This window comes from Bubalus bubalis, chromosome 14 (genome assembly GCF_019923935.1).
Source record: "Bubalus bubalis isolate 160015118507 breed Murrah chromosome 14, NDDB_SH_1, whole genome shotgun sequence".
NCBI lineage: Eukaryota > Metazoa > Chordata > Mammalia > Artiodactyla > Bovidae > Bubalus > Bubalus bubalis.
The window spans coordinates 50,067,461-50,083,231 of NC_059170.1; the positions used below are offsets into that span (position 1 = coordinate 50,067,461).

Sequence of the window (15,771 nt, forward strand, 5' to 3'; positions counted from 1 at the left end):
TTAGGATGGAAGTCTTCAGGAAAGACACAGGATCTTAGGAGCCCAATCCCACTGCAGGCTCCCTGCAGAATTCTTCCACCTACAGGAGACCCTGCTGCCAGTTTTCTCCCTAACCCTCACCCAAAACTCTGAAGATTGACCATCAAGCAAGGATTCTTGTTTAAAAACACAGACCTGCCTGCATTTTTTTTCCAACTTGCCTCTTAGAAAACTTAGAAAAGTGATAGGACAAACCTCCCTCTTTACAAGGAGACAATGAAGTTTAGTTCACAAAATTCTAAGGTCCTGGGAGATACAATTTAAAGACCACTTTTAAGAAATAGTCTTAATTTTCACTTAGTAAAACCCAGAAGGTAAGTAAGCGATGCAGTTACAAATTCACGACTGTTTAGCAAACTGGTAAGTTAAAACGTTCGACAGACTTCTCATAAATTAATGATCCAGAGGCAACTAAGTGTGTTCTCCGCAGCATCCTTTCTTTCGGTGCCCGCCGACCCTGGGCTGCTTTTGCCGTTGTGACGGCACCGCCCCTCACCTGAACCTTCCCGTGGAGCCTGCTTTGGTCAGGTTGTCGAAAGCAGAAGTCAAAGTGGTTCCTTCAGCTCTGCTTTTATTTATGTCTGTCGTTTATCCTGTAATCTTAAACGAACTTTTCCTACTTCCTTTTCTCCTCTAGGATGAAAGGCAAGACACTAGCTCAGAAGGCGTATCCAACGTAGAGGATCAGAACGACTCCGATTCCACGCCCCCCAAAAAGAAAATGCGGAAGACAGAAAACGGAATGTATGCTTGTGATTTGTGTGATAAGATATTCCAAAAGAGTAGCTCACTGTTGAGACATAAATACGAACACACAGGTACGTATGTTAAGGAAGCTGCCAGTTTTGCAGAGTTGAATTGATGGCTATTTCCATAACCAGAAGTGCCCCAAGGCCTAGCGGCTCCATGCCGTTGTATTTCATAGCTGTGCCCTTATTTTCAGGTAAAAGGCCCCACGAGTGTGGCATCTGCAAAAAGGCGTTTAAACACAAGCATCACCTGATCGAGCACATGCGCCTGCACTCCGGGGAGAAGCCCTACCAGTGCGACAAGTGCGGGAAGCGCTTCTCCCACTCGGGCTCCTACTCCCAACACATGAACCACCGCTACTCCTACTGCAAGAGGGAGGCCGAGGAACGGGAGCCCCCTGAGCCGGGGGCTGCAGGCCCAGGGGTCCCGCCCGAGCAGCATGCGGGGCAGGGCGACTCGGACGAGAGGGAGAGCTCGACGCGGGAGGAGGATGAGGACAGCGAAAAGGAGGAGGAAGAGGAGGAGGAGGAGCGGGAGCTGGAGGAGCTGGAGGAGGAGAAGGGAAGTGGAGTGGCGCGAGGGGAGGAGGAGGTGGAGGACGGAGAGGAGGAGATGGACGACGAGGAGGACGAGGACGAGGAGGCGGAGGATGAGGGGGAGAGCGCAGAAACGGAAGGTGTGGGGCAGGGGGCGGGGGCTGGAGGCCAGGCCCACAGCTTAGAACACAAAGTCAGTGAGGGCAGCGAGCAGGTGTCCGAAGAGAAAACAAATGAAGCCTAATAGTTTTTCTAGAAAAGAAAGAAAATTCTAATTGGTAATGAAGTTTTGTTCTATATTATACATGCTTTTCATGGAAACACAGTAACCTGTATACTGTGATTTCTGTTCACTACTGTGTAAAGTAAAAATTTAAAAAAACACAAAATCAAAAAAAAAAAAAAAAACCACACAAAAAAAATCCGGGTGTGCCTGAACCTCAGACCTAGTAATTTTTCATGCATTTTTCAAAGTTAGGAACAAGTTTGTAATATGAAGCAGATTAGAAAACTTAATGACTCAGAAAGCAGAGATTTAACAGATTAAAGAAAGCTGATTGATTAGATGAGCACCTGACATTGTTTCATTTTATCAGTATTAATTAGCACTCTTACATTAGTTTATTCTTAAGCTGTACAATTGGGAGAATTTTATAATTTTTTATTGGTAAACATATGCTAAATCCGCTTCAGTATTTTATTATGTTTTGTAAAATGTGAGAACTTCTGCACTACAGAATTCCCTTCACAGAGAAGTATAATGCAGTTCCAAACCGTGCTAACTACCTTTTCTAAATTCAACCTAGAAGGTAGTCATTTCTAATATTTAGATGTCACAGTAGAGCGTATTCTCATTTAAAGTGTATTGTTAGCCTTAAGAAAGCAGCCGCTAGAAGAGCTGAAGTTTCTTACTCATGTGGTTTAAAATGGAGTTGACGAGATTGCCGTTGAGTTCTGATCGCAGGGACTAACAGTGTTGATGCTGGTGAGACAGCAGAGACGTCAGAATCAGTGTTCGTAATTGTGTTTGCGTACGTGGTACACAAATATGAAGGATGTGATATGAAGCTTTGTATCTCCTCTGGCCTTAAGCAAGACCTGTGTGCTCTAAGTGCCATTTATCAGTATTTTCAAGGCTCTGACTAGCCTCCGTTCATGCGTGGCCTACAATAACTAGCATTTGTTGATTTGTTTCTTGTATCAAAATTCCAAAATAAAACTTAAAAACCACTGACTCTGTCAGAGAAGCCAAACACTGGGACATTTCACCCTTTAATTCCTCAGTATTCATTTTGCGTTAATTGACTTTCAGAATTTCTCTACTGAAACGAAAGGGAAATTTTCTAATCTGCTTTATCCATGTACTTGCGTTTCAAACATGGACCTGCCATTGTTATTTGGCTCATAACTGTTTCCAAATGTTAGTTATTATGGAGCCAGTTTATTAACAACATTAGCTGATTTTTACCTATCAGTATTATTTTATTTCTTTTAGTTTATAGATCTGTGCAACATTTTTGTACTGTATGTCTTCAAACTTGGCAGTATTAATACCCTTCTTACTGACATATGTACTTTTAGTTTTAGAAAACTTTTATATTTATGTGTCTTATTTTTATATTTCTTTATTTATTACACAGTGTAGTGTATAATACTGTAGTTTGTATTAATACAATAATATATTTTAGTATGAAAATTTGGAAAGTTGATAAGATTTAAAGTAGAGATGCAATTGGTTCTCTTGCATTGAGATTTGATTTAACAGTGTTATGTTAACATTTATACTTGCCTTGGACTGTAGAACAGAATTTAAATGGGAATGTATTAGTTTTACAACTGCAATCAAGTCATTTTACCTTTACCCAGTTTTTAATATAAAACTCTTAAATTTTGAAATTCACTGTGTGACTAATAGCATGATGCTCTGCGGTTTTATTAAGAGATTAGTCTAACCATAAAACTCTCATTTCCTTAGGAAGCCAAATTAGGATAACCTCATGTAAACAGTGTTGGGAACAACGTTTAACATTTTGTGCCAATTTGTTCCTGTATTCATGTATGTAAGTTACAAATCTGACTCTTCATTTTTAAGTTCCTTGTTACACCATGGTCATTTTCTAGTTTTTTACCAGACTCCCCATCTCACAATAAAATGCATCAACAACCCTGACTTGCTGTCCTTCTTTTAATCACTCTCAAGATTTTCTCTGGAAAACTCTGTAAAGTAGGTATACAGTCATCCTGCTCTGGGTGTATCTTGGGCTGAGTTTGGGTAAACTCAGTGGTTTAGACATTCCCCACTAAGTCAGGGATTTTCCTGCAGCTGGTGTTTCTGGAAATGTCAGAGGTGACAACGAATGGCCAACTGAGAGCTTGCGTCCTCGTCTAGAAGCTTTTACCCCCGACTCCGGATCCGTGACCTCTTACCCTTGGGGAGCTGGGTTTCAAGGTCTTTCCTCTGCGCTCCCACAGCCTTCGCCTTCCTCACCTCAGCCCTTACACTCTCACTCACGCCCCTCCCACCAGGACCAGGGTCCTCTGGACCACCTGCCAGGTCACTCTCCTGCCCCAGTGCCCAGCACAAGTCCATGCGGCCGTGTGTGCTGAATGATAATATGATTTGCATGTTAAAAGAGCTCAGCTATGTCTTTACTACTCTTTTGCTTCTGTATATGCTAAATGATTTCAGCAATTTGGTAATGTCCTTATTCAGGTCCTATTAAACACTAGACATAATAGACAAATAGTAAACTCTGCCTGTCTGCCTGCCTTTCTGTTCTGATTTGTGAGTTTATTTCTAGGTGTCTTCCTTGTGCTTAACCTCATGGTACATGACACGGGTGCTCAAGGCCTCTGGGAGGAGTGCCGGCACCCATCCTAACAAATTCCATGAGGACCCCCTTCCCTTCTGATGGCCTCATGTTCCCAGCGTGACGCCTCACTTCTGTCACTGAAAAAACCTCCCCAATAAGCACAGTAGAGGTTTAGGAAACAAGAATAAATAAGTAACCCTTCTTAGGACATATTCATACTATAATCACTCTAACAGGAAGCTCAAAGAAGTCCGTGCTCGATTTATACAGGTAAATGGCTAATGAAGGAAGTCTAGATTCATCAGAGAAGTTCTGAAGGTGAAAACGCACCAGCATTTCCCATCCCCCCAATCCAGTAACAGTGCGTCACTAACCTGTGCCACACGCAGACTCCTTGCTGCTGTCGTCAAAGCTGATTTCGCAGAAGCCTTACAAGACAGAAACACCATGTGCCCACGAACACACACATATTAAGGAGCAGAATAAAATATCTGACACTAAGAGCCATGCTCTTAACTAGCCTGTATCACATCTCATGTGAGAATAGCCTACACTATCTACATCTGAACTTAAGCCTGGCTCTAAGTAATACGAGTAGAAGTTGTCAGCAAGACTAATACACATTTCATAACATGGAGAAAAAGAGAAGGAAGGGCAAAGACTTTTTTTTCAAATCTGTGTGTAAACTTAAAATTAGCCATGAAAACATGAAAATGCAAACTTAGACTTCTTAAGATCAATGGGAGGATATATTAGAACAACTATAATATGGACTTCGAACCTTAAAAAAAATAGAACATAAATTTCTCTGTTCTGGTGGACAAATACAGTCCACTCAACAATTCACATTTGTTCTCAACAACACATGGGACATTCATGAAGAGAAACCATATTATGAGCCATGAAACAACCTTCAAATTCTAAAGAATTAAAAACAAAGTGGTTTTCCCTGACTACAAAATAAACTAGAAATCAGTAACAGAAATACATCTGGAAAATCCCCTCCCCCTGCCCCACAAAACTATTTGAAACTATGTTAACATGTTTCTCAGTAAACATTGACAAAAAGAACTAAGTAAAAATGAAAATCCAACATCAGAAGTTGCAGTAACCAGTAAAAGCAGTGCATATAAGGAAATTCATAATATTAAATGCTTATATTAGAAAAGAAGGCATAAGCTTCCCCCTTTGGAAATTAGAAGAATAAAATTAAATCCAAACCAAGGAAAAAGGCAATAATAGAAGAAGTCAATGGCATAGAAAACAGAAAAGCAATAAGTACACCAATGAAATTAGAACCTGATTCTTTGAAAAAATTGATAAACCTCTAGCCAGGTAGATCAAGAAGACAAATCATCAAGAATAAGGGAAGATATTCTTCTTGCAAATTCTACAGGGTAGAAGGATGAAAAGGAAGTATTGTGAACTTTTTAAGCCAATGAACTTGAGAGCTTTGATGAAAAGGACACAACCAAAACTCACTATAACAAGAAATAGATAACCTGATTAGTCCAATCACAAACTGCTAGTTAAAAACCTTCCCACAGGACTTCCCTGGGAGTCCAATGGTTAAGAATCCACCTGCCAATGCAGGGGATGTGGGTTCAGTCCCTGGTCCGGGAAGATCCCACATGCACTGCGCCTGTGTGCCACAAGCTCCAGCGCCTGTGCTCTACAGTAAGAGAAGCCACTGCAGCGAGAGGTGAGCCCATCACAACTAGAGCGGCTCCCACCGGCCACAACTAGCGCGAGCCCATGCACAGCGACAGACCCAGTGCAGCCATAAGTGAATACAGCTTGTTAGAAATCTTCCCACAGAGAAGACTCCAGGACCAGATGGCTTCACCAGTGAATTCTACCAAAATTTTACAGAAGTTATTGTACAAATTCCTCACAAGCTCGTCCAGAAAATAAAACACATTTCCCGCCTTCGTCTGTGGAGCCAGCATTAACCTGATAGGAAAATCAGACAATGACATAACAATAAGTAAAAACTCCACACTAGTATTTCTCTGAATGTAGATGCAAAAATCCTTGACAAAGTATTTGGTAATCATTTTGAGTAGTGTATCAAAAGGAACTTTATGACCAAGTGGAATTTATCCCAGGACTGCAAGGTTGCTTTGCATTCAGAAACCAATTTACACCATTTTTACATACTTCTATCATATTTACAGAGCAAAAAGAAAAGCCACATGATCATCTTAACAGGTGTAGAGGAAGCACCTGACAAAATTCTACACCAAGTCATGAAAGTCCTCAGCAATCTAGGAATAGAAGGAAATTTCCTCAATCTAATAGAGGGCACCTGCAACAAACCCCATAGTTATCACAATAATTTTGAAAAATTGAATGGTTTCTTCATAAAATTATGAACAAAGCAAGAACGGCTACTCTCACTCTTTTTTTAAAGTATTGTACTAGAGGTCCCATCAGGTGCAGCATGACAGGAAAAAGAAATGAACGGTACACAGATTGGGAAAAGAGAAGTAACTTTTTATTTGCAGATACAAGGTCATCATGCAAAAATCGATCATATTTTTATAACAGTGGTAAAATGTAAATTTAATTTTTTAATATATGATATTAATATATGAAACATTTAGGGATAATTTATCAAATATGGGCAAAACGTGGGCACCAAAAATACTAAATACGGCTGAAAGAAAGATGCAATACAAATGAGAAGATAGTCCATGTGTATTGATCACAAGATTGACTGAATGTCATTGCTGTGTCAGTCCTCCTCAAATTCATCTATTGATTCAACATGATTCCAGTGAAAACTGAAGCCATATAATTATGGAAATTGGCAGCCTTATTCAACATTTATATGGAAATGCAAAGGACTTCAGGTAAGCAAAACAATTTTGGAAAAGAATTAAGTTGGAGGACTTAGATTACCTGATTTCTAGCCTTCCTATAAAGTTGCAGTGGTCAAAACAGGGTTGTATGGGCATAAGAATGTACATACAGATCAAGAAAACCATTAAAAGTTAGGAGGAGACCCACATATTCACAGCCAATTGATTTTTGCCAAATGTGCTAAGGTAATCCAATGGTTAAATGATCATCTTTTCAAAATATACTGTTGATATTAGAACTTGATCCTTATGTCACATCATATGCAGGAAAATGAACTTCACCTTATGTCATACCATACACAGGAATTATTTCCAAATGGATAACATACTTAAATATAAGAGCTAAAATTATAAACCTTCTGGAAGAAAACCTAAGGAATTCTTTGTGATCTCCAATTAGGCAAATAGTTCATAGATAAGACACAAAAAGGATGAATGAGTCATAGAAAAAAGTAATTGATGACATTACAACTTAAAAATTTTGCTCTCCAAAAGATACTGTTAAGAAAATCAAAAGAGAATACAGACTGGGAGAATACTTGCACACACTCATTTATATACCTAAGAGTATCGGTAATACTAAATACTGCACAGAATAGAAAGCAACCGGAACTCTCATACATTACTAGTGGGAATTTACAATAATACACCCACTTTAGAAGATAGCTTGTCAGTGTCTCAGAAAGTTAAATACAGTTAAATACTTACTCACTGGAGACATATTAGTATGTCTTTTGTTATCATTATTGATTGGAGACTTAGCGATACATTTTTAGAGAGTAGTACAATTAACATGGGCTTCCCTGGTGGCTCAGAGGTTAAAGCATCTGCCTCCAATGCGGGAGACCCGGGTTCGATCCCTGGGTCGGGAAGATCCCCTGGAGAAGGAAATGGTAACCCACTCCAGTATTCTTGCCTGGAGAATCCCACGGACGGAGAAGCCTGGTAGGCTACAGTCCATGGGGTTGCAGAGAGTCGGACACGACTGAGAGACTTCACTTTCACAATTAACATAGCTGTGTGAAGTTAGAAAGAAAGTGAAGTCACTCAGTCGTGTCCAACTCTGCGATCCCATGGACTATAGTCTACCAGGCTTCTCTGTCCATTGGATTTTCCAGGCAAGAGTACTGGGGTGGGTTGCCATTTCCTTCTCCAGGGGATCTTCCTGACCCAGGGATTGAACCCAGGTCTCCTGCATTGCAGGCAGACGCTTTACCCTCATAGCAGTTTTAGCCATAATAGCCAAACCGAAGATAACCCAGATATGTAGCAACCAGGGAATAAATACCCTACAGTATTCCACACAATGGAATACCACTCAACAATAAGCAACACATACAACATGGATGAATCTGAAGAGCAGATATGCTAACTATAACATGAAGAGTGGTGGCCATACAGGAATACACCTTTGCAAAAACTGTAAAAAAAAAAAAAAAAGCCTTTTCAATGTCTCCATTTTCTTTATTAATTAAAAGATCAAAACAAAACTGGGAGTAAGCACTGTCTTTGTGTCCTAAGTATATTGAGTTGTGTTGCAAAGACAATTTCTGTTACTGGATTAGGCTTTTTTTAGAGTACTAGAAAGTGGGAAGGAAACTCTTAAATATTCAAGGCAAATTACAAGTTAAAATTTTTTTTAATAATCTCATCTTCAGAAAATGCTATGTTCTACTATTACTCAGGGGCTTGTCTGTTTTCTTACCGTAAACTAAGTATAATATAAACTTGACCATTTTAACCATATCAAAGTATACAGTTCAGTAGCGTGAAGTACATTCACCATGTTATACTATCACCACTATCCACTTTTCATCGTCTCCAAACAGAAGCTTTGTACCCATAACTCCCCACCCCTCCCTCTCCCCAGCCTGTTAACCTTATTATGCACTATTGTATTTTCTCTTTGAATTAGTCTACTCTACATGCCTCATATGAGTGGAATCATGCAGTATTTGCCCTTTTGTGTCTGGCTTATATCTCTTAGCATAACCATTTATATTCAAGGTTCATCCATGCTGTAGTATGTATCAGAATTGCATTCCTTTTTAAGGCTAAATAATATTCCACTGACTGTATATGCCACATCTTGTTTATCCACTCATCTATCAATAGACATCTAGCTATTTCCACCTTTTCTGGCTATTGTGAATAAAGCTTCTATGATCACTGACTTGTTGAGTTCCTGCTCTCAATTCGTTTGGATATATACCTAGAAGTGGCACTGTTGGATCAAATGGTAATTCTAAGTGAAACTCTTTGAGGAGCTGCCAAACTCTTCCACAGTGGTACACTATTTTATATTCCATCAGCAATGCACAAGCATTTCAATTTCTCTATGTCCTTATCAACACTTGTTATTCTGTGTTTTGATAATAGCCATTCTAATTGGTGAACACAGTACAAGAAGCAATGAACAAAACCATCCCCAAGAAAAAGAAATGCAACAAGGCAAAATGGTTGTCTAAGGGCTTCCCTGGTGGCTCAGAGGTTAAAGCGTCTGCCTCCAATGCGGGAGACCCAGGTTTGATCCCTGGGTCAGGAAGATCCCCTGGAGAAGGAAATGGCAACCCACTCCAGTACTCTTGCCTGGAGAATCCCATGGAGGGAGGAGCCTGGTAGGCTACAGTCCATGGGGTCACAAAAAGTTGGACATGACTGAGCAACTTCACTTTCACTTTCAAGGAGGCCTTACAAATAATTGAGAAAAGAGAAGTGAAATAAAGGCAAAGGAGAAAGGGAAAGATATACCCATCTGAATGCAGAGTTCCAAAGAATAGGAAGGAGAGAGAAGAAAGTCTTCTTACATGAACAATGCAAAGAAAAAGAGGAAAACAACAGAATGAGAAAAACTAGAGATCTCTTCAAGAAATTAGAAATACCAAGGGAATATTTCATGCAAAGATGGGTACAATAAAGGACAGAAATGGTAGGAACTAACAGAAGAGATTAAGAAGGGATGACAAGAATACACAGGAGAGCTGTACAAAAAAGATCTTAATGACTTGGGTAACCATGAGGGTGCAGTCACTCACCTAGAGCCAGACATCCTGGAGTGTGAAGTCAAGTGGGCCTTAGGAAGAATTAACTACGAACGAAGCTAGTGGAGGTGACAGAATTCCAGCTGAGCTGTTTCAAATCCTAAAAGATGATGTGAAAGTGCTGCACTCAATTTACCAGCAAATTTGGAAAACTCAGCAGTGGCCACAGGAATGGAAAAGGTCAGTTTTCATTCCAATCTCAAAGAAGGGAAATGCTAAAGGATGTTCAAACTACCACACAACTGAGCTCATTTCACATGCCAGCAAAGTAATGCTCAAAGTCTTTCAAGCTCGGCTTCAACAGTATGTGAACTGAGACCTTCCAGATGTACAAGCGGGGTTTAGAAAAGGCAGAGGAATCAAAGATCAAATTGCCAACATCTGTTGCATCATAGAAAAAGCAAGGGGATTCCAGAAAAACACCTACTTCTCATTCACTGACTACACTAAACCCTTTGACTATGTGGATCAAAACAAACTGTGGAGAGTTCCTATATGGGAATACCAGACCATGTTAACTGTCTCCTGCAACACCTGTATGCAGGTCAAGAAGCAACAGTTAGACCCGGACATGGAACAAACAGACCATTTCAAAATCGGGAAAGGGGTGCATCAAGGCTGTATATTGTCACCCTGCTTATTTAATTTACATGCAGCATACATCATGCAAAATGCTGGGCTGGATGAAGTACAAGCTGGAATCAAAATTCCTGGCAGAAATATCAATAACCTCAGATATGCAGATGACACCACCCTAATGGCAGAAAGGGAAGCAAGACTAAAGAGCCTCTTGATGATGGTGAAAGAAGAGGGTGAAAAAGCTGGCTTAAAACTTAACATTCAAAAAATGAAGTTCATGGCATCTGGTCCCATCACTTCATGGCAAACAGATGGGGAACAGTGACAGACTTAATTTTCTTGGGCTCCAAAATCACTGCAGATAGTGACTGCACCCATGAAATTAAAAGATGCTTGCTCCTTGGAAAACAAGCTATGACCAACCTAGACAGCATATTTAAAAGCAGAGACATTACCTTGCTGACAAAGGTCTGTATAATCAAAGCTATGGTTTTTCCAGTAGTCGTGTATGATGTGAGAGTTGGACTATAAAGAAGGCTGAGTGCCAAAGAATTGATGCTTTCGAACTGTGGTGTTGGAGAAGACTCTTGAGAGTCCCTTGGACTGCAAGGAGATCAAACCAGTCTAATAAAGGAAATCAACCCTGAATATTCATTGGAAGCTGATGCTGAAGTTCCAGTACTTTGGCCACCTGACTCAAAGAGCTGACTCATTGGGAAAGACCCTGATGCTGAGCAAGATTGAAGGAGAAGAAGGGGCAACAGAGGATGAGATGATTGGATGGCATCACCAACTCAATGGACATGAGTTTGAGCAAACTCGAGGAGATAGTGAAGGACAGGGAAGCCTGGTGTGCTAAAGTCCATGGGGTCGCAAAAAGTCAGAAAGGACTGAGTGACTGAACAACAGCAATGGGTGTGAGATGGTATCTCATAGTGATTTTCACTGGCATTGACTCAATTTCCCACCCTTAACTCTAACCTCCTTTTCCTCCACATCTCCATACCAATAAAGACTCTGGGAGCTAGACATTAGGACATTTAAAACAACTAATATATGGAGGAAATTAGAAAGTAATTTCACATGCTCAGGAAAAGGCTCAGAAAAGACTCAAGAAAACCTTAAGTTTACACTTTAGATGGATCACTGGCTCAGAGACAGTTTACAAAAATAAAACAATAACAAAGAGAAAACCCTGGCAAAAGGGGATAATCTGATTTCCAGAGTGACATTATTAGATTCAGAAGTCTAGCATTCAACAACAAAAATCACAAGTCATAGAAAGAGGAAAGTGTGGCCCATTCAAAAGGTAAAATAAATCAACATAAACTGTCCCTGAAAAAGACCAGATAGCAGATCTACTAGATGAAGATGTTACAACTGTCTTAAAGATGCTCAAAGAATTAAAGGATGATGCAAGAAAATCAAGAAACTGCACTGTGAACAAAATGGAAACTAAATACAGAGACAGGATTTTCCTGGTGGATCAGTGGTTAAAAATCTGTCTGCCAATGCAGGGGACATGTGTTTGATCCCTGGTCCAGGAAGATTCCATACACCATGGGGCAGCTGAGCCCGTGAGCCACAGCTACTGAGCCCGTGCTGCAGAGCCCCTGTGCGCAGCTACTGAAGACTGCAAGACTAGAGGTATGCGTACCTCCAGCCTGTGCTCCACAAGAGAAGCCACCGCAGTGAGGAGCCTGCACACTGCAGCAAAGAGGAGAACCAGTTCACTGCAACTAGAGAAAGCCCATGCACAGCAATGAAGACCAAGCACAAACACAAATACATTAAGTAAATAATTTTTTTAAATAGAGATTAAAAAAAAAACTAAAAAGAAGTTCTGTAGCTTTTGAAAAGTACAACAAACTTAAAAGTTCACTGTGCATGCTCAGTTACATCCAACTCTTTGTGACCCCATGGACTGTAGCCAACCAGGCTCCTCTGTCCATGGAGTTTTCCAGTCATGAACACTGGAGTGGGCTGCATTTCCTACTCCAGGGGATCTTTTCAACCCAGGGGTCAAACCTGCATCTCTCATGTCTCCTGCATTGGCAGGCAGATTCTTATCACTGAGCCATCTGGGAAGCCTTAAAATTCACAAGGGGCATTCAAAAACAGATTTGAGTAGGCCAAAGGAAGAATTAGCAAACTTGAAGATTGGGGTACAAAAATTAGCAAATCTGAAGATCAGAAAGAAAAAAAAAATTGAATAAAGGTGAACAGAGACTAAGGGATCTGTGGGACACCATCAAGTGTACCAACATACTCTCATAGGAGTCCCAAAAGAAGAGAGAAAAGGGCAAGTGAGAATAGCCGAAGAAATAGTGGCTGAAAACTTCTCAAGCTTAATGAAAAACATGAGTATAAACATGCAAGATGGTCAATAATCTCCAAGTAAAGATGAACTCAAAGACACCTATACCAAGACACATCATAATCAATCTATCAAGAGAAAGAATCTTGAAAGCAGGCAGAAAGCAGCAAATTATCACATACAAGGGACCCTCAGTAAGATGATCAGATTTTTCATCAGAAACTTCCGAGTCCAGAAAACAGTGAGCCAATATACTCAAAGTGCTAAAAGAAAAAACTTTCAACCAAGAATCCTATATCCAGAAAAACTGTTTTTAAGAATGAACAAGAAATTAAGACATTCCCAGATAAACAAAAGCTGAGGGAGTTCTTCACCATTCGACTTGCCCTGAAATAAATGCTCAAGGGAGTCCTTCAAGGTGAAAAGACAAAACACTAGATGGTAACTTGAAGCTGTATTGAAAAATGAAGATTTCAATAATGGTAATAGATGGGAAATTATAAAAGCTATTACAAAAACGATGTGTAATTGCATTTTTTGTTTTCAACATAGTTTAAGAAATTAACAAATTTAAAGAAAAAATTATTAGTGTAAAAGCTATTATTGCTGTAACTTTCGTTTGTAACTCCAAATCTTGTTTTCTACAAAATATAAAGGACTAATTAATGCATTTTAAATGATTATCAGTTTATGTTTCAGTTCAGTTCAGTTGCTCAGTTGTGTCCAACTCGTTGCGACCCCATGAATCGCAGCACACCAGGCCTCCCTGTCCATCACCAACTCCTGGAGTTCACTCAGACTCACGTCCATCGAGTCAGTGATGCCATCCAGCCATCTCATCCTCTGTCATCCCCTTCTCCTCCTGCCCCCAATCCCTCCCAGCATTTCCGATGAGTCAACTCTTTGCATGAGGTGGCCAAAGTACTGGAGTTTCAGCTTTAGCATCATTCCCTCCAAAGAAATCCCAGAGCTGATCTTCAGAATGGACTGGTTGGATCTCCTTGCAGTCCAAGGGACTCTCAAGAGTCTTCTCCAACACCACAGTTCAAAAGCATTAATTCTTCGGCGCTCAGCCTTCTTCACAGTCCAAATCTCACATCCATACATGACCACTGGAAAAACCATAGCCTTGACTAGATGGACCTTTGTTGGCAAAGTAATGTCTCTGCTTCTCAATATGCTATCTAGGTTGGTCATAACTTTCCTTCCAAGGAGTAAGCGACTTGGGGTGTACAATGTATAAAGATGTAATTTTGTGACAACAACAACCAATGAAGGTGGGGTAAAAGCTGTACAGGAGCTGTGTTTGTATGTTCAGTTCAGTTCAGTCGCTCAGTCATGTCTGACTCTTCGACCCCATGAATCGCAGCACACCAGGCCTCCCTGTCCATCACCAACTCCCGGAGTTCACTCAGATTCACGTCCATCAAGTCAGTGATGCCATCCAACCATCTCATCCTCTGTCATCCCCTTCTCCTCCTGCCCCCAATCTCTCCCAGCATCAGAGTCTTTTCCAATGAGTCAACTCTTCGCATGAGGTGGCCAAAGTACTGGAGTTTCAGCTTTAGCATCATTCCTTCCAAAGAAATCCCAGGGCTGATCTCCTTCAGAATGGACTGGTTGGATCTCCTTGCAGTCCAAGGGACTCTCAAGAGTCTTCTCCAACACCACAGTTCAAAAGCATCAATTCTTTGGCACTCAGCCTTCTTCACAGTCCAACTCTCACATCCATACATGACCACAGGAAAAACCATAGCCTTGACTAGATGGACCTTTGTTGGCAAAGTAATGTCTCTGCTTTTGAATATGCTATCTAGGTTGGTCATAACTTTCCTTCCAAGGAGTAAGCGTCTTTTAATTTCATGACTGCAGTCACCATCTGCAGTGATTTGGGAGCCCCCCAAAATAAAGTCTGACACTGTTTCCACTGTTTCCCCATCTATTTCCCATGAAGTGATGGGACCAGACGCCATGATCTTCGTTTTCTGAAAGTTGAGCTTTAAGCCAACTTTTTCACTCTCCTCTTTCACTTTCATCAAGAGGCTTTTGAGTTCCTCTTCACTTTCTGCCTATTGGCAGGGTGGTGTCATCTGCATATCTGAGGTTATTGATATTTCTCCTGCCAATCTTGATTCCAGCTTGTGCTTCTTCCAGTCCAGCATTTCTTATGATGTACTCTGCATATAAGTTAAATAAGCAGGGTGACAATATACAGCCTTGACATACTCCTTTTCCTATTTGGAACCAGTCTGTTGTTCCATGTCCAGTTCTAACTGTTGCTTCCTGACCTGCATACAAATTTCTCAAGAGGCAGGTCAGGTGGTCTGGTATTCCCATCTCTTGAATAATTTTCCATAGTTTGTTGTGATCCACACAGTCAAAGGCTTTGGCATAGTCAATAAAGCAGAAATAGATGTTTTTCTGGAACTCTCTTGCTTTTTCCATGATCCAGCGGATGTTGACAATTTGATGTCTGGTTCCTCTGCCTTTTCTAAAACCAGCTTGAACATCAGGAAGTTCACAGTTCACATATTGCTGAAGCCTGGCTTGGAGAATTTTGAGCATTACTTTACTAGCATGTGAGATGAGGGCAATTGTGCGGTAGTTTGAGCATTCTTTGGCATTGCCTTTCTTTGGGATTGGAATGAAAATGGACCTTTCCAGTCCCGTGGCCACTGCTGAGTTTTCCAAATTTGCTGGCATATTGAGTGTAGCACTTTCACAGCATCATCTTTCAGGATTTGAAATAGCTCCACTGGAATTCCATCACCTCCACTAGCTTTGTTCGTAGTGATGCTTGATGCTTTCTAAGGCCCACTTGACTTCACATTC

The 15,771-nt window shown here is 40.7% G+C and overlaps 1 protein-coding gene and 1 long non-coding RNA gene across 9 annotated transcripts in view; one reads left to right on the forward strand and one right to left on the reverse strand.

Moving 5' to 3' along the window:
* Positions 1-3,495, forward strand: part of ZEB1 (zinc finger E-box binding homeobox 1) — a 198,414-nt gene extending 194,919 nt beyond the window's left edge. For all 6 annotated transcript variants that reach the window (XM_025264296.3, XM_025264298.3, XM_025264297.3 and 3 more), the window contains 2 exons: positions 677-857; positions 983-3,495. In XM_025264296.3, the coding sequence (XP_025120081.2) occupies positions 677-857; positions 983-1,569 (768 nt within the window). In that variant the 3' untranslated portion in view covers positions 1,570-3,495. The remainder of the gene's footprint in view (positions 1-676; positions 858-982) is intronic.
* LOC102403713 overlaps positions 1-15,771 on the reverse strand; it is a 62,328-nt gene that overhangs the window by 7,589 nt on the left and 38,968 nt on the right. The window lies entirely within an intron of this gene.